Source organism: Bos javanicus, chromosome 12 (genome assembly GCF_032452875.1).
Source record: "Bos javanicus breed banteng chromosome 12, ARS-OSU_banteng_1.0, whole genome shotgun sequence".
NCBI lineage: Eukaryota > Metazoa > Chordata > Mammalia > Artiodactyla > Bovidae > Bos > Bos javanicus.
The window spans coordinates 30,877,434-30,896,399 of record NC_083879.1 but is presented as its reverse complement, the minus strand read 5'-3'; the positions used below and the strand labels follow the sequence as shown (position 1 = coordinate 30,896,399).

At 42.7% G+C, this 18,966-nt stretch overlaps 1 protein-coding gene across 1 annotated transcript in view; it reads right to left on the bottom strand.

The window, feature by feature from the left end:
* Window positions 1–7,032: 7,032 nt before the first annotated feature.
* UBL3 (ubiquitin like 3) overlaps window positions 7,033–18,966 on the bottom strand; it is a 48,728-nt gene continuing 36,794 nt past the window's right edge. The window contains exons 3-5 of the mRNA XM_061434857.1: window positions 14,653–14,739; window positions 10,208–10,285; window positions 7,033–9,907 (exon numbers count right to left, since the gene is read on the bottom strand). Of these exons, the coding sequence (XP_061290841.1) occupies window positions 9,855–9,907; window positions 10,208–10,285; window positions 14,653–14,739 (218 nt within the window). The 3' untranslated portion in view covers window positions 7,033–9,854. The remainder of the gene's footprint in view (window positions 9,908–10,207; window positions 10,286–14,652; window positions 14,740–18,966) is intronic.

Below are 18,966 nucleotides of genomic sequence, written 5' to 3'. Positions count from 1 at the left end.
CTGGTGTGGGTTTGGTTGTGGGACGTGTCCAGGTGTGTGGGCAGCGTGGGGAGGTGAGTGGCATCTAGAAGCAGGGCCTGGACACCTGGACTCCAAGGAGCTGCCAGGCCAGAGTCAGAAAGAATGGACCGGTGCTGGGTTTCCAGGACACATGAGGCTGGGCCCAGGGGTGTGTGTGTGTGTGTGTGTGTGTATGGAACCAGTGCTCAAAGAGGTCAAGCAGGTGGAAACTGGGTAAGTCTGCAGTCATTCCAACATAAAGGCAATCCACTTCTGTGCTTCCTTTTTTTTTTTTTTTCTCCTGGATATTCCTCTTCTTTTAATTGGAGGATCATTGCTTTGCAGTGTTGTGTCAGTTTCTGCTGTACGGCCACAGGCATCAGCTATACATACACACACGTCCCCTTGCCCTTGGACCTCCCTCCTCCCTCCCCCTCCCACCCCTAGGTCATCACAGGGCCCCTCGCTGAGCTCCCTGTGCTCCTCTCCCCGCTCCCATCCCCTAGGTCGTCACAGGGCCCCTCGCTGAGCTCCCTGTGCTCCTCTCCCGCATCCCACCCCCTAGGTCATCACAGGGCACCCTGCTGAGCTCCCTGTGCTCCTCTCCCGCATCCCACCCCCTAGGTCATCACAGGGCCCCTCGCTGAGCTCCCTGTGCTCCTCTCCCGCATCCCACCCCCTAGGTCATCACAGGGCCCCTCGCTGAGCTCCCTGTGCTCCTCTCCCGCATCCCATCCCCTAGGTCGTCACAAGGCACCGTGCTGAGCTCCCTGTGCTCCTCTCCCCGCTCCCATCCCCTAGGTCATCACAGGGCCCCTCGCTGAGCTCCCTGTGCTCCTCTCCCGCTCCCATCCCCTAGGTCGTCACAAGGCACCGTGCTGAGCTCCCTGTGCTCCTCTCCCACATCCCATCCCCTAGGTCATCACAGGGCACCCTGCTGAGTTCCCTGTGCTCCTCTCCCACATCCCATCCCCTAGGTCATCACAGGGCCCCTTGCTGAGCTCCCTGTGCTCCTCTCCCCACTCCCATCCCCTAGGTCATCACAGGGCCCCACGCTGAGCTCCCTGTGCTCCTCTCCCACATCCCATCCCCTAGGTCATCACAGGGCACCCTGCTGAGTTCCCTGTGCTGCGCAGAAGCTTCCTACCAGCTGTTTCACACACAGTCACGTATATATGTCAGTGCTACTCTCTCAATTAGACCCACCCTCTCCTTCTCTCGTTTTGTCCATGTATCCATTCTCTATTCGTGCCCTCTAGATAGGTTCACCTGTACCAATTTTTTTAGATTCCACATATATGTGCTAATACACAGTATTTTTTTTTCTCTTTCTGACCTACTTCATTCTGTAATATCCAGATCACCTTCTTATTTGTGTGTGATGGACTTCGGGTAAAACAGAAGTGAAAAAACACTTTTCATCTCTTCATCTTTAGGTTTCTTTGAATTCTTTATAAAAAAAAGTATTTTTTAAAAGTACAAAAGCAGTTTGGTAATTCATAATTTATTACAGTAGAAAAGCTGGAGGGCCCAAGTGTCTTCTAGGGGGTGTGGATGTGGGTGATCTCACTGCTCCAACCCCCTGCAGGAATAGTCCAGATTTCAGAATTGGGAGAATGCTGCTGAGTTTCCCCACATTGTGCTCCTGGCTGGTTTTTCAAGGCTCTACTTTTCATTTCCTCCCCCTCAAAGTCAGGGACTCGCTGTTCTAGACATACTGTGTGCATGCTCAGTCGCTTAGTCGTGTCCAAGTCTTTGCCACCCCCTGGACTGTAGCCCAACTAGGCTCCTCGGTCCATGGGATTTTCCAGGCAAGAATACTGGAGTGGGTTGCCATGCCCTCCTCCAGGGGATCTTCCCGACTCAGGTTTCAAACCCGCGTCTCTTGCACTGGCAGGCGGACTCTACCACTAAGCCACCTCGGGGCTACTCACAGTTTCCTGGCCAGCTCACCCACTCTTGTGTCTGGGCCTTTGCATTTCCGTTTGATCGAATCACTGCCCCCCCAACCCCGACCTTTCTCTCTGACCCTCCACCATGCTCCTTTTCCTGGGTAAGGCCTACTCACATTTCTGGGGGAAAAAAATTTTTTTTTATTATGGTAAAATATATGTAAGACAGAATTTACCATATTAACTATTTTTAAGTGTGCAGTCGGGGCATTACATACATTCATCGTATTGTGCAAACACCACTGCCATTCATCTCCAGAACACTTTTGTCTTCCCAAACTGAAACTGAGTCTCTATCTCCCCAGTCCTGCCTTCCCCGACTCCTGGTCACCTCTATTCTACTTTCTGTCTCTGTGAATTTGCCTATTCAAGGTACTTTGACTAAGTGGAATCATTATTTGTCATTTTGTGATTTCTTATTTCACTTACAATAGTATCTTCAAGGCTCCTCCATGTTGCAGCACGTGTCAGAACTGCCATGCTTTTAAAGGTTCTGTTGTCTGACAATACCACATTTTGCTTCTCTAGTCACCTGCTTCGGAGAAGGCAATGGCAACCCACTCCAGTGTTCTTGCCTGGAGAATCCCAGGGACGGGGGAGCCTGGTGGGCTGCCGTCTATGGAATCGCACAGAGTCAGACACGACTGAAGCGACTTAGCAGCAGCAGCAGTCACCTGCCTGAGTGGTTGCCATCTTTTGGATACTGTGAATTATCTTGCTATGAACACTGACCTGCAAATCCTTCTCGTTTTTATGATTCCACTTGGACACTGTCTACTCCCCAAACCAGTTCTGATTCCCTACCATTCAGGTAACCTTCCCCCTTTGCCCACCAAATTTCTAATTTTGTTTTTTTCTCATTTCTATTGTCCTGGGGTGAAAACAACCAGTAAAGCATGTAGGCTTTGCCTCAGTCTCTACTCTCTAGGGACCTCAGCTCAGACATATATACGGTTAAGTCCCCTACATATGAACCTTTAACTTTCAAATTTTAAAGATGCAAGCATGTGGCCTCATGCCCAGTCAGGTAAGTTAGCTCCTGAGGCTGGCGCACATTGTCACGTGTGTGCATCCTCTGCAACCATGCGTGTGGCTGTGCTTTTCTGTACTCCCCTGTACAGTATGCATGGAGTGAGGCTCCCTAGTGGCTCAGTGGTGAAGAATCCACCTGCCAATGCAGGAGACACAGGTTTGGTTCCTGGTCTGGGAAGATCCCCTGGAGAAGGAAAGGGCAACCCACTCCAGCATTCTTGCCTGGAAATCCCCAGAACAGAAGGGAGACACAGGTTTGGTTCCTGGTCTGGGAAGATCCCCTGGAGAAGGAAAGGGCAACCCACTCCAGCATTCTTGCCTGGAAATCCCCAGAACAGAAGGGAGACACAGGTTTGGTTCCTCGTCTGGGAAGATCCCCTGGAGAAGGAAACGGCAACCCACTCCAGCATTCTTGCCTGGAAATCCCCAGAACAGAAGAACCTGTTGGCCGAGTCCAGCGGGTTGCAAAGACACAACTTAGTGACTGAACAACAACACTGTACGGAGTACAGTAGTTCAGTGTCTTTATTTCAAGCCTTGGCAGGATGTCTGGAAGTAGTGACGGAGCTGGCACTGCTAAGAAGTGCCAGCTGGGATCCTGCACTGCTGTACTTCTCAAGGTACTGTACAGTCTAAAATGTTTATGTATTATTTGTGTGAAAAGTACTATGAACATATTACAGTACAATACTACACAGCCAGTTGTGTTAGTTGGGTGCCCAAGCTAACTTTTTGGACTTACGGACAAATTGGATTTACAAACACGTTCTTGGAATGGAGGGCTTTCCTTGTGGTTCAGCTGGTATAGAATCCACCTGCAATGCGGGGGACCTGGGTTCAATCCCTAGGTTAGGAAGATCCCTTGGAGAAGGGAAAGGCTACCCATTCCAGTATTCTGGCCTGGAGAATTCCATGGACTGTATAGTCCGTGGGATCGAAAAGAGTCGGACACAACTGAGCAACTTTCACTTTCTTGGAATGGAACTCGTATGTAGGTAAGGGACTTACTTACTGTACTAAGCGATGGTCACATTTCAGCTAAAATGTGATGGTAGTTCTTTGGAGACATTGAGGATTAAGGAAGTCTTAGTAATTATGTAGGGGTCCCAAGACCATCCTCAGTGGTAAGAAAGGCTACACTGGAGGGGAGGAGAAAGGGGTGGGTGCCTAGAAATGAATGAGGGGTGTGGTGGGGGGTGGTAAGAGAATAACCCTGATGCAGAGGACAGAAAGGAACAGAGAAATTCAGGAGGGAGTCAGATTTAGCTCCTGTTAACTAATCCATTCTTGCACCCAACGCATGACTCTCCTCTGCATCCTCCCTGCACTAAAGGGCCCTTGTTCCTTCTGACAGCCTCTGCTTGAACACTTCCTATAACAGCAGTCTCACTACTCAAAAAGAGCTGCTTTCATTTCTGCACTTCAGAACCAAACGGAATCAAAATCTGCCTACTTGCAATTTCTGCCCCTGAGTTCTGTTCTGACCACCGCAGCGGCTCACATGAGGTACCATGCCTTTCCTGCATTACAGACCTTCAAACATGTGAAAGGTTATCTGCTTCTGCTTTCTCTTTGGGGGGTTTAATAGCTCACTGGTGACATCATTTCCAGCTCCTTCTGTACCCCGGTCACCTTTGGACACACTCAGGTTTGTCACTGAAACTTAAAAACGTGGGCCCAGCACAGAACCCAGACACAATGCCCCGGGAGGGGGTCTGGGGCAACGGTGGGAGGCGGGCAAGGGGGCGGTACTGCTCAGCCAGCGTGCACAACGGCTCCTACAGTCCTACCCAGTATGTCCATCCGGCTTTGGTGACTTGAACCCAAGGCGGCCAAGTTCCTCATTTCCATCCCCAGCCTCTCACCCCATTTCCATTTCAACTCCATTTGTTGTAGTCTTTCCATTGTTTTCCTGTGTTATTGGTATTTAAGTGGTTCAGTTTATGGCCATCTGCAGGTGACCATTCGGAGCCACAAGTGTTCAGGTTTCATTCAGCTGATGTGAGAAGCCCGGGCATTAATATGATAATGTAAAAACTCCCCAGGTGGTCCCAGCATGCAACCAGGGTTGACACCCAGCAGCGTTATTGCTGCCCTGTCCTTTTTAAACACAGTAAACATGTACTTCTTATTTCCTCTCCACCCAGCTCATTCCAAGCGAACATCATTCTCCGAGGTGTTAGACATTTACTATACGCACCCTTGATTTATGTGGCCAAGCTCCCGGTCTGCTCGTGCTAAGTTATGAGGCTGGAGAGCTGACTTGTTGCCTCGATGACCTTCTCAATGTCTTTTTTCCTTCCTCATCACAGTAACTTGTAACTATATGGTCATATTTACTTGTGAGATCTGCATGCCGAACTTTCATTTTTTCTCTCCTTTTTCTAATCTACTTCTACGGGACATCTAGAACCATGCGGGTGCCTGGCCTCTACTTCCAACAAAAGGCCCTTTGACAGGGTTGCAGGTTGGTCGGGTAAGTTCTTTGTCCAATCAGTGCTCTATTTATCTTAAAATAATCCTTACAACCCTACAAAATAGGTATTATTCTTAATCTACACATGAAACAACCAAAACCCAAAGGTTAAGGAACTGGACCCTGAAGTCCTGTGGTTTTCCTGCATAGTATCCTGTGTTCTGAGAGCTGAGGGGCAGGGGTAGTCAGGACGGAGATGTGTCAAATATCAAATTTTTAAAAATGCCTGAGAAGCAGTGGTAGAAAGCAGCTCGCTGATTAGTGGAGCTCTGTTAAGAAACCCCACCTCCCACCCGCAAGAGAAAAGCATGGTGCGTGATCAAGAAGCAGGGACTATGAGAGGAGCCAGGCTCCAGAATGCCAGAAAATCCACCTTATTGAGCAGACAGCTGAGAACGAAATAAATCCCTCTCTTTTATCATCACGTGGAACATGTGGCCAGACCAAAGAGCAGCATGGATTAAACCTGGAGGTTACAGCCCTGCGTGCGGTCAGCACTGTTCCCCTCTACATCCTGCTCCGTTTCTTAAAATGAGGTTTCTTCTACTGCAATGTAGACTCCCTGTCCATCAAAATAAGATGTCTGTAGAAAATACAAATCAGATACTGAATGTCTGAATGTACAGTACTTCTAGATCTACATTAAGAAATATGTGTGTATTTTTCTTTTTGGCTGCACCAGGTGGCGTTGAGAGATCTCCCAACCAGGGATGGGACCTCAGACCCTGCAGTGGAAGCAGTGTCCTAAGCCACTGGACTTCCAGGGAAGCCCTCACTTCCTGCTTTTAATTGGTGGAATCAAAGGAGAGACTGGCACCCCCCTTTTCACAGCATTAATTTACAATGCCTACTGTGTATTTCTTTAAAGTTGTCATCTTGAAAAAGAGGCAGAATTATAAAAAATATCACAAGACATTTGATGTCACTGTCAAGAGTCACAAAGTAACTTAATAAATGAAATGTTCTCATGTCCTAGTACTGGATTAAACTTTACCAAGACTTAGATGTTGACTTGATTTTGTCCATGAGCTCTTTCAGAAGTCAGCTCTCCAGTCGCCCAGTCCGTGAAAGGGCTTCATGTATCAAGAGTCTTCTGAAGAAAAGTGCGCCAGGAGGCCGGCTGCGATAGACTGAGGGAGCCACTGCCAACACCCACTGCCACGGCCAAGAGGCCCGCTCTGTCAGGACAGGGAAACTGCCGAGGAGACGGCCAGCAGCCTGTGGTTTGGTTTCAACCACAAGTATAGGCTATGTGTGCTCCTTCAAGCCCTCCTCCCACCCCCAATCACCTGGTTTGGCTAACCAGTGACTATATCACAAAATAATAATGGGAAAAAAAAATTAAAGAAATGCCTGTGACAGTTACCAATAAGGACAGTGTGAAGGCGTACTCCATCTTACTTGATCACTTTCTCTTTGGTTTAGGTAACACAGAAAAATAAAGGGCTGACACAATACTGCTTTTACTGAAGAATGTAATGAAATAAACTGAAGGAAAAAAAGAGGAAAATAGTGCAGACAAAATTTTTACACCAAAATTATGAACATCAGTCATTTAAAAGAAGAGAAATATTCTACAACAGATGAAGAAAGTTTTAATTTCTTTTCACATTAAACATCATATACCACAATCAGCTAACAGAAATTACTGTAACATTGGTCAAGATGACATAAAACTAAGGATAAATGCCTGTTATGAGGAAACCTCATTTAATGTCAGTGATGATGTCAGATACTATACTTTTCCATGATAAGATATAATTTATCTTGAATAGAAAGTAAATAAGTCAGATCAAGGAGACATGCTGAGGTTTTAATAAAGAAGAAAAGCTTTGCCTTTCCCAGAACGCTTAAAATCCAGGACAATTTAGGTAAAAGACAGGAATTAAATACCAAGTGCTAGGAGGGCCTCAGGCCCGTAACTCAGCCCTCGCCTTTCCGTGCATGAGCTACTGTTTCTGGCAGAGGGATCTTCACTGGGATGTGGTATCGATTTTAACCGTCAAGCAGTCCAAATAACTATTTCAAAAAGGGACAGTTGAGTATTTTCATGTATACACTATTAAGGCATCTAAATTTTTGGTGTTTTCAGTATATAATTTTACTGCTTTTTTTTTTTTTTCATTTTGCACAACAATGATATTAGGTATTAAGTGACACATTTCTTTCTCTACTAATGATCCAGTTTATCCATTTTGCAAACTCCAAGTCGTGTGAAGGGAAATTTATAACGTGGTAACACACAGAAAAATACATAGAAAACCAATAGGGAATGTGGTTAGCCATTATAAAATTTCAATCATAATTTACTGATAGTCTTTAACTTTGGAAAAACAATAATTAGAATTAAAATAGTATTAAAAATAATTACCAGTAGTTTATATTAGGAAAGAATAGAGCCATAAATGGCTTAATTGCCCAATTAAGTAACTAGATTCTTCTTTAGTCAACACTAACAGAATTCACATTTGAGCCAGTCAACAAAGCATATAAATATTTAACATCTCTTGAATAGAACATCTTAGTGATAACAGAGACTACGTACTGCTACCCATTGTCATGACTGTGCACAAATTAACCAGGTTAAATATCAGAGATACACTGGGAATCCTCCCAAAACTAACAATAGAATATTCAACAAATTTTCTTAAAGATTCGGAAATAAAAATTGAACAATTATAACATGGATGAGACAGTACTTAAACAACTATCAACCTAATCAAAGACCTTTAAAATTACCACCAAAATGCACTATGATATTTTTTTATTTAGTGTACAGAAAGAATCTATAAGTACAGGCTGCAGAAAGAAAATGTTTAGTGCTATTTACATTCATTTTAAAACTCTGCTCTATACAAATTTAATTCTGATCAGTATGAACAATATTGTTGTAGACCTACTGCATATAAAGCCTTTTCATCAAAGCATTAACAATGAATAAAATAACCTGATTACCTTTCAACAAAGCTGACTGAAGCCATTTACACTCACTGCTTGGAAGGGCCGTGGACGCTCGTCTCAGTACAGAACATTATGTCAGCCTGCAACTTCATTTTTATAAAGGCTAGAGTTATTTATATGGAATATTGTTCTATATACTACACGCCAATCTATATTTAAGTTCTATAGTTAGGTATTTTATGAGGTTTTTATTAAATATATTCTACACATATTCGCAATTTCACCCAGGAAGAATTTCTTCCCAGTGAAAAAATATAAAATCTTTTATATTTTTTTTTACAGGTTTAGATGAAACTAGCTCATGCTTTAGTGCTGTGCAAATTGTTTTTAGCATATCAATTTTTAAATTATTGGTACAAAACAAAAGAATGGCATCCTTAATCAAGTATGCCTTAAAAATCAGCTTTCGATTTTAATACAATTGCAAGCACTAATACCCAAGGCAAACTACATGTAGAAACGAAATTAGTCCTATGGAGAATTTTTAATTTTAAGAATTCATCTGAGCTCTCATTAATAAGTAAGTATGACACGGGACACAGAGATGAGCAATAATTACGGAAAATTGAATTTGCTGATATTCAAATACATAAAAGTGGTGAATCCATGAGGTTTTCTAATATTTCTGTGCAATCATGGAAATCTACGAGTGACTGGAACTCCCCCCACGTTAAGGCTAAGACGCGCGCCCGCCCTCTTGTGCTGTGTGAACAAGCCCCCGTCAGTCTGCCTGGAGTGCGCGTGTGAAGGAAAGACACCTAGCGTCACGAGCCTCTGCTGAGCACCTCCAGCAACAGGCACACTGTGTCTTTTCATCTGTCGCAGTGAGAACAGCGCGCTCAGGGCAGGATTCTGTGCCAGTGCAGCCGCCACGGCTGCCTTCGGTAGAATTCACCCAACATTTTAGGTTCTTTTCCATTTTTTCCTTTCAAGTTGGCCCAGCAATTAACTTCATTAATTGCTGAGTGTCTTCCAGTGTGGATTTACACATATGAGTATTTCTAGGTACCATAAACCATGTTATAAATTCTGCTGATGAAGAAAATAATTGTCAATCGTTTTTAGTGCAAAACTGTATTTGGAACACTTGATTTGTTAGTTCTGGTGATGAAAACTTTTGTGGCAGCAAAATGGTTTCTGCTATGAAAAATCACTTGTTAACTTTTCCCCTGGAGATTGACTTGCATTCAAAAATCAATTTATATTTTAAAACTGCTTAACATAAACAAAACTACTAGAAATAAAAAGTCATAGTGAAAAATGTCCTTGGTTCTTTTTACTTTCATGAGAGAAGATGACAGTTTTCACGTGGTGGTTGAGGTCCATGGGTCTACAGGCAGACTCTTCCTGAAGGTTCTGAAGCGATGCCGGGTCGCCCCTGGCCCGGCAGCACGAAAGACAAAGACCACGCCACACCGCGCCCGGCAGACCGCTTACAGGATGACACAACAGTTACTCTCTCCAGTCTTTTCACGATTCCTCTGACCTAGGGAAAGTGAAGAGAAGCCTGGTTTATAAAGATGCTTGGGGGAAGCAGAGGGATTCCAGCATAATAAGAAACAGATTTTTTTTTTTTGCTTAATGTTGGCATTTTTTAAAATTAAAAGGCTATAATAAATACCCTTTTAGTTTTAGCCTGTCTCCAAAATGCCTGGTTATCCGCTTAGCGAGCTCTGACCATAAACTATGAAAACATCCTTTCCCCAGAATATCCAAGAGAACTGGAGCCATTTGTGAATGCCTGCCTCTGTGGTGCAAGGCAGAAAGCTCCCAGCACACAGCTCACCTTGGGAGTTTGGCTCTGGCAAGGTCTCTCTGGCCACCAAATGCATCACTGTTGTTTTGCCAAAAGGAAGCTTTAATGCTGTGTGAAAAGAAGACAGTTTGTTACATATACATCAACCTGTTGGAATCACTCACCAGAATTGAGACCACTTTAAAAATTGACTGCTTTCTGTATGACTTCCTCAACAGATAGCACTTCTTACTGGATACAGCATTTCTTACATAATGAAGTTAGGTTAATATTATCAGAAGCAATTTTTATAATTCAGAAATTATTTAGCTATGACTATTAGTCTGACATATAAAAACATACTGTGTAAGGAAGGGGAAAGAGAAAATACATAATTGCTTAAGCTAATTTTATTTAGTCACCTAATAAAATTCCTGCATCAAAGAGGTCACCACAATGTAGAAATAGAAGAAATGACATATTAATGATTTTAAACATAATAATAATACATAATTTTATTATTTTCAACCTTATATTCTTAATTAGAAAACAATTTTCTTTAAAAGGTTACTTTAAACGAATCACTGTTTGGCATTATTAGTAATCACTGTTTTCTAATCAAGCCTTTAAAAGGTTTTTCTCATTTATAAGTAACAATTTTTATTATGAAATATTTCAGAAAGAGTAATATAATACACCCATGTATCTATGAACCAGTTACACAAAGTAAATCCCTTTGTCATTCTGTGTATAAAATGAGAAGGAGACAGTGGAGCTACGGCCTGGAGTTGTTTCTGCAGCTGCAACGTTCTAGTTCCGAGTTTCAATCTATCCCCTCACTTGGAATTGAAGGCAGGCTCAGATCAGTACCCAACAAGCTCAGCCCTCCTGCCACCCGCTGTTTAAATCTTCTCTATAGGATGATGGTTAAGAAGAGCCCTAATAATCTTCAATATTCCTAATATTTCATATGATCAAGGTGACTTTCCATCTTATTTAATGCTAGCCAGCAGCCATGAAATTAAAAGATGCTTATTCCTTGGAAGGAAAGTTATGACCAACCTAGATAGCATATTGAAAAACAGAGACATTACTTTGCCAACAAAGGTCCATCTAGTCAAGGCTATGGTTTTTCCTGTGGTCATGTATGGATATGAGAGTTGGACTGTGAAGAAGGCTGAGCGCTGAAGAATTGATGCTTTTGAACTGTGGTGTTGGAGAAGACTCTTGAGAGTCCCTTGGACTGCAAGGAGATCCAACCAGTCCATCCTAAAGGAGATCAGTCTTGGGTGTTCTTTGGAAGGACTGATGCTAAAGATGAAACTCCAATACTTTGGCTACCTCATGCGAAGAGCTGACTCATTGGAAAAGACTGATGCTGGGAGGGATTGGGGGCAAGAGGAGAAGGGGACGACAGAGGATGAGATGGCTGGATGGCATCACTGACTCGATGGACGTGAGTCTCAGTGAACTCCTGGAGTTGGTGATGGACAGGGAGGCCTGGCGTGCTGCGATTCATGGGGTTGCAAAGAGTCGGACACGACTGAGCGACTGAACTGAACTAAACTGAACTGAGCCACTATTTGGTCTATTCTCTTAACTTCCAAAGTTGAAGTGAAGCCTAACGGCCCCGAATACACAGTAGGCTGAAACAAGAGTGCCCTTACTGGATAACCTCCTGGGCCTGCTTTAACACTGAAATGCAAACAAAATTTTATATTACCAAACATTTCACTAAATGTATTGGGAAAGCCTGAATGAATTTGCAACGTCCACACACCAAGCTGTGGACCACTCTCACACCGCTTCCTGACCACAGGCAGCCAGCCCTGCATTAAGAGCACATCCTGCCACTCGCTCACTGTGAGATGGGTTCTGAGTACCATCTGCCTCCTCCTGATGCCTCAGTTTCCCCCACCCAAACTGGGAGACAAATTCGAGCACCCGCCCCTTACCACCGTATTGATTAAAAGAAACAATCCAGGGAAGTGCCTACCACAGGGCTCGGCCCAAAGAAGCACCCCATAAATTTTATTGCCATCACCATTATCATCTTTCTGAGCAGCAAGGAAAATGGGTCTCAGAGAACAGGTGTGCAAACTGAGATGCAAATGTGGAGAAACACTGTGGTCAGGCCTAGGAAGCTGCTGAGGGGCTTACCCATTTAGGCTACACATCTGACTAATGGGAACAGTTACTGTTCTTCTCCATCTGAATTTTAACTCAAAAGAGCAGACACTGACACTAATGGCATCAGAGGAGAAAAAGGAAGGGGGATACGAGACCTGAGACGCCCTCTCTCCTTCACTGTGGGGGCTCTGCTTTCTGCTGTGGCAGTGCACAGCAGCCAGGACACAGGTCCCCACACTTCACACAGGAGCCACTGGGGGCGACACAGCCCTAGCAGGCAGGGAGACGGAGAGGGGGACTGGGTGTGCAGAAATCTGCATTTAAAGGAAGATTCCGACACCCACGGGGTGGCAGGGTTATAGTACAGAGCAGCCCTCAAGCCGTGTAGAGCACGCCCAGGCCTGCTCCACGCTGGCCATTCAACGGCATGACCCTGTGCACTGTCTCCTCAGTACTCACATTCAAGAATATAGGAGACAAAGAAAAACAGTAACCAAAGCCCCTCAAGGGCTGAATGTCATTACCCAGATTTACTGATCAACTTAGAGGATCCAGGTTATATTCTCATGTTATTTGTCTAAATCACAAGACCGGAGAGATGGTTGGTTTTAAAAAGATTGACAGCAACATAGAAATAATGTAAGTCAATCTATTAATCATTCAAAAACAAATTCCAAAAAACAATCAATGATTTGATTTTAACACAAATTCTATGATCTTTAACATGAAGTTGGAGCTTTAGGGCCACAACAGAGAGGTAATTAAATTAAGTAGGTGAGAAAATGCTCACACAGGTCAACACGTAAAGGGAAGTGGAGTCTCAAGATGCACTCGTGGAGTCAATAGGTTAATTCAGGCCACGTCTCCCAGTGACATTCCAAGAGTTACTTGAGGCACAGATAACCAAAGAAAGGCTAAAATACGGTCCCATTTTCAATGAATGTGAAATACAGCCAAGGACAACACTTGTAATTACATACTGAAACGTTCTATCTGTCTGTCATAATAATCATTTGCATTCATCTACTCCAGCCCTCGTCACACAGTATTTTAACAGTGAATTTTATCTGCTTCTACTATCTCATACCAGAGTACCTTGAAGGAAGAGATTCTATCTTTTTCAATCCTGTACCTTTAACTGTTTAGCACTACTGTCACATAAGAAATAAACAGATGCTGAATGAATGAGTGAATGAATGAAAATAGCCTACCTTTAAGGAAAATCAGATTAAACATTTCAATTGTTAGGTTTAGAGAAAAAAACTCATGACTATATGTATACCAAGATACATTAAAGTAGATCACTTCCTCTGACTACAAATTTCTGTTGATAATTATCACAATATATTTGAAATACCCGTACTTAAAAACAAATTCTGCTCATGGTTGAAAATGCACCACCATGAGGGGGCACTGCTGAGCCACGTCTCTTCATTCACACGTGAAGAGCAGTAATCACTGACAGTGTGTAACGTGTGCAAGCGCTGCTCTGAGGCCCTGTGGCCATTCTACCTTACTGATGAGGAAACCACACTAGGACAGAGGGCAGGCAAGTGGCCGGCGCACAGTCACGGAGCCAGTGCACAGCGCAGCTAAGCTCCGACATGGACAACGTGGCTCTAAGGTCTGCTCTTCCAGTCGCTATACGTCACTGTTTCTCTAACATGACTCACTCACCTGTACTTCTGCATGATTAGCAATTCCATCAATTACAGTCAAAATGAAAACATCCCTTCAATATTATATCTGAAAATCCACCATCATAAACTTTGCCAAGTTTGTGTGTCTGGATTTAACTTAAAAATATGACATCTAAATTATATTGCTATGCTATGCTAAGTCACTTCAGTTGTGTCCGACTCTGTGGGACCCCATAGACGGCAGCCCACCAGGCTCCACCGTCCCTGGGATTCTCCAGGCAAGAACACTGGAGTGGGTTGCCATTTCCTTCTCCAATGCATGAAAGTGAAAAGTGAAAGTGAAGTCGCTCAGTCGTGTCCGACTCTTAGCGACCCCATGGACTGCAGCCTAACAGGCTCCTCCATCCATGGGATTTTCCAGGCAAGAGTACTGGAGCAGGGTGCCCTTATATTACCCAGAAGTAAAATTACACTACATTTATAAAATAATAAGTGTGGATTCCCATCTCTAATGGCTTAAGAGTTTATTTTACAAGGTGGTAAACACTTAAGCATAGAGCTGAAATTAGAATGCAAAATGTAAAAAGGTAGACATACCAAAAACTAGGCAAAATTTATAGAGTTTGAAATTGTAGGTTTTTAGCAAAACCAGACATGAGCATCTAAACAAACGAGTGATGCTGCTGCAAGACAGGCACTAAGTCCCATTACAAAGGTGGCCATTACCTCCTAAGGTGACATTTCCGTGCAGAAATCTTCCTTGATAAATAAGGCGTAGAATATTAGGACTGCTGACCTGCTCTTCTTCCCAGTCTGAAAAGAACCAGGGAATTGTTAGGTGCATTTCAACATAAAATTAAGGTATTACCGCATTGTTCTAAAATTCTGATCCCATTCAGATGAAGAGTATCAGAGAGGACACCTGGAGCTTCCTGCTAACTGGAATAATCACGACTCTCGCAAGCACTGTTCTCACTGCTTCTCACTACACAGCAGGAACTGCTTAAGGTTAGTCTTTGCTTCTTAAAGAACACCAAAATGTGCCAGAAAACAGTCCTGAAGTTTAAAAACTAAAATAAATGAGTTGGGGAAAGTCTAATCCTAGTTAAAAACAAGTCAGTTGAAAATTAATTTTAATTATCAAAATAACAAAACATCGCAATATTCCGGTATCTGTACCTGTTAAAACATGTATTTGAGGCTGGAAACAGTAGGTTTAACAAAGATTTTTAAAAGCGTTAGTATATTGGTAAAGAGCATAACAACAACAAAAAAATATACCTCAGTAACTAGAAAATAAAAATTTTAAAAAGCAAAACAGTGTCTACTTTTTCATAATGTGGATAACTTTATTGCTTTTTTAAAGCCAATTGATAAACATTACAGACGATACAATTTTAGTTCACTTTACCAAAAATTCTCAGAATGAACTTGAAAAGCAACAGATATCACAAGGTACCATATATACAAGTATGAAATCTAGGATAATGTACAAAGACAACGGAAATACAACTGGTGTGTAGGACGGATAACAGAATACTTCAGTTTAGAGAATACCTTACCTTATTATGGTAAACTACGGAATACGATTCTCTCAAAACAGTGGTTTGAGGACACTGTATCATGACAAAGTATGGGGTTAGTAATTTTCACTACCTTGTAGATATAGAATTTAAAGTTGTGATTTTGATAGAGATTTGAAAATTCCATCATCACCTTTCTTAAGAATTCTAGCATCATGTGTGTGTGTGTGTTTCCTACAGAAGTTCCTGCTTTCATGAGATAACTGTCAACACAAAAACTAGTTTAAAAGACTCTCAAGAGCAAGTGACAGAAGATAAAGGAGGTGAGTGGAGGGCTCTCCCTTTTGCCTTGTTTTGACTGTTCAAGATGATGAAGTGAGTTTGATACCACCAGTGCCTGTGGGTGACTCAGCATGGTGGGAAAGGAGACACGAGCCCCCGCCCCGCCCCCAGCCTTTCCCCCATCCATCCCCCTTCAGTGCCCTCTGACTCCCATGGTCCCAGGCCCCTCTCCTCCAGAAGGAAAATCGAGTTGTTAACACTTTGGTATGGATTACTTTGAATTCATCACACCCAAGATTATTGTGAATAGAATATTTCTTTTAGCATTGTTCATTTGGTCAATAAATTTGGAAAACTCAGCAGTGGCCACAGGATTGGAAAAGGTCAATTTTCACTCCAATCCCCAAAAAGGGCAATACCAAAGAATGTTCAAACTATCACACAACTGCACTCATTTCACATGCTAGCAAGGTAATGCTCAAAATCCTTCAAGTTAGGTTTCAACAACAGGTGAACTGAGAACTCCCAGATGTACAAGCTGGATTTAGACATGGCAGAGGAACAGGAGATCAAACTGCCAACATCCACTGGATCAGAGAAGAAGCAAGAGATTCCAGAAAAACATCTATTTCTGCTTCACTGACTATGCTAAAGCCTTTAACTCTGTCAATCACAACAAACTATGGAAAATTCTTAAAGGGATGGGAATACCAGACCACCTTACCTGCCTCCTGAGAAACCTGTATGCAGGTCAAGAAGCAACAGTTAGAACCTGGATATAGAACAACAGATTGGTTCCAAACTGGGAAAGGATTTTACATCAAGGCTATATACTGCCACCCTGCTTATTTAACTTATATGCAGAGTATATCATATAAAATGCTGGGCTTGATGAAGCACAAGCTGGAATCAAGAATGCCAGGAGAAATATAACTAAGATCATGGCATCCACTCCCATAACTTCATGGCAAATAGATGGGGAAACAATAGAAACAATGACAGACTTTATTTTCTCGGGCTCCAAAATCACTGTAGACGGTGACTGCAGCCATGAAATAAAAAGACACTTGCTCCTCCAAAGAAAAGCTATGACAATCCTAGACAGCATATTAAAAAGCAGAGGCATCACCTTGCTGACAAAGGTCCATAGTTAAAGCTATGGTGTTTCCAGTAGTCATCCACGGATGTGAGAGCTGGACTATGAAGATGCTGAGCGTCAAAGAGTTGATGCTTTTCAACTTTGGATTTGGAGAAGACTCTTGAAAGTCCCTCGGACTGAAAGGAGATCCAACCAGTCCATCATAAAGGAAATCAGTCCTGACTATTCATTGGAAGGACTGATGCTGAAGCTGAAGCTTCAATACTTTGGCACCTGATGCAAAAAGCCAATTCACTGGAAAAGACCCTGATGCTGGGAAAGATTGAGGGCAAGAGAAGAAGGAGGCAACAGAGGATGAGATGGTCGGATGGCATCAATGAATCAATGGACATGAGTTTGAGCAAACTGGGAGATAGTGAAGGACAGGGAAGCTTGGCACGCTGCAGTCCATGGGGTCTCAGAGTTGGACACAACTTAGCCACTAAACAAACAACATCACTCTCAGACATTTGAAAATGCTTTTCACAGTCTTACTTATCTATCCTGCCTGGCTGTGAAGACAATCTAGTATTCTAAGTTTAGTTACTTCAGCTCTTCTGAAATTCCTTCTTATCTATGACCTTTAGCTCCAGTCTCTTTCTGATTCAGGAGCTAGTACTGATTTGTTCCTTATCAGCAAGAAGAAAGACCCAGTCATTTCAAAGTATTTGTCTAAAGCAGTATTTCTTAAACTCAGGTCTATGAATCCTTAAGACAAGTTCTTTGGGTCTGAAAGTCCTCATCAAGAGTTTTTAGATTGTCTTTTCATTTTAACCTGATAACCTGGATGAGATTATCTAGATAATTCTAAGTATTACCTTACAACCAAGTACAGCCTTGGGACTTCAGTGCTCATGTATGCGTTTAAGCTTATGATTGTACTGGTACGAAGCAGTACTTCTTTAATTGTCAAGAGGTTAACAAGAAAAGAACAAAGGTTGACTTAATACATAAATGACATGTTCCTGTCAGTGAAGGCTGAATGACAATTTGGTACACTGTGTGCATGAAGGGTCTGTGGTAAATCCACACATAACTGGGTTCTCTACAGCCAGCGGGAGAGGAGGCACACCATACTCCACAGTACCATATTCATGGGGTAAGCAATGAGTGAGTGTTAGCAAAAATATGCCACCTGGCACATTAAAGTTGTTAATTTGAACATTACTGGTTTTAGAGCTGTATTTGCATTTTCTTTATAGATCTGTTTTAGTTTTATGGTTGTATAGAAGTTAATAAGGATTAAAGAGTTTCTTCTAAAAGAGCTTCATATAACATTATTTTAGGGTGAGCAGTATGATCTAATTGATTCATTTTGTATACACTGTGTTCTTTGTTAATACAAGTCTTGTGCTTTAAGAAGTACAAACTATTTTGGTTAGCTCCTCTGTCCATGGGATTCTCCAGGCCAGAATACTGGAGTGGGTAGCCTTTCCCTTCTCCAGGGGATCTTTCCAACCCAGGGATTGAATCCAGGTCTCCCGCATTGCAGGTGGATTCTTTACCGTCCGAGCCACCAGGGAAGTCCAGTAAAATTAGTGAAATCAGCACAAACAGTCGTATCACTAGGTACACGCAATTAAGAGGATCAAACTGACTTGGGTTAGCTTCATAGGAAGAACATAAGCTGAAGACTCGTTTGAGGATGGCACGAGTCTTATTACATGGAAAAAAACCAGAGAAAGGATCTCTCTCTCTTTCTCTCACACACACACTCCAAAATTCTGTCATGGATATTGGCTTGAAAATGCAAAGCATAAATGGATTTTATACCTTCTTGACCATGTAGTAGTTCAGAAAACAAAGGAAGTGACATGAATCAAACATTCACTTTCTGTCAAATGCCACCTAAGCAGGTTGTGTACAGAATAGACCAAAAATTTTAAAAATGTGTTACAATTTGTTAAAGATAGTTTTTCTTTGTTTTTACTTTGTGCTTTGGTGTAAAGAGAGTTACTGATATGAAGTGTGTGTGTGTGTGTGTGTGTGTGTGTGTGTGTGTGTGTGTGTGTTAGCTACCTTGTGTTTTCCTTTAAAAAATAATTTTCTTTTACATTAAAACAGCTGTAAGGCCACCCAGCGACCTGATGCCCAGGC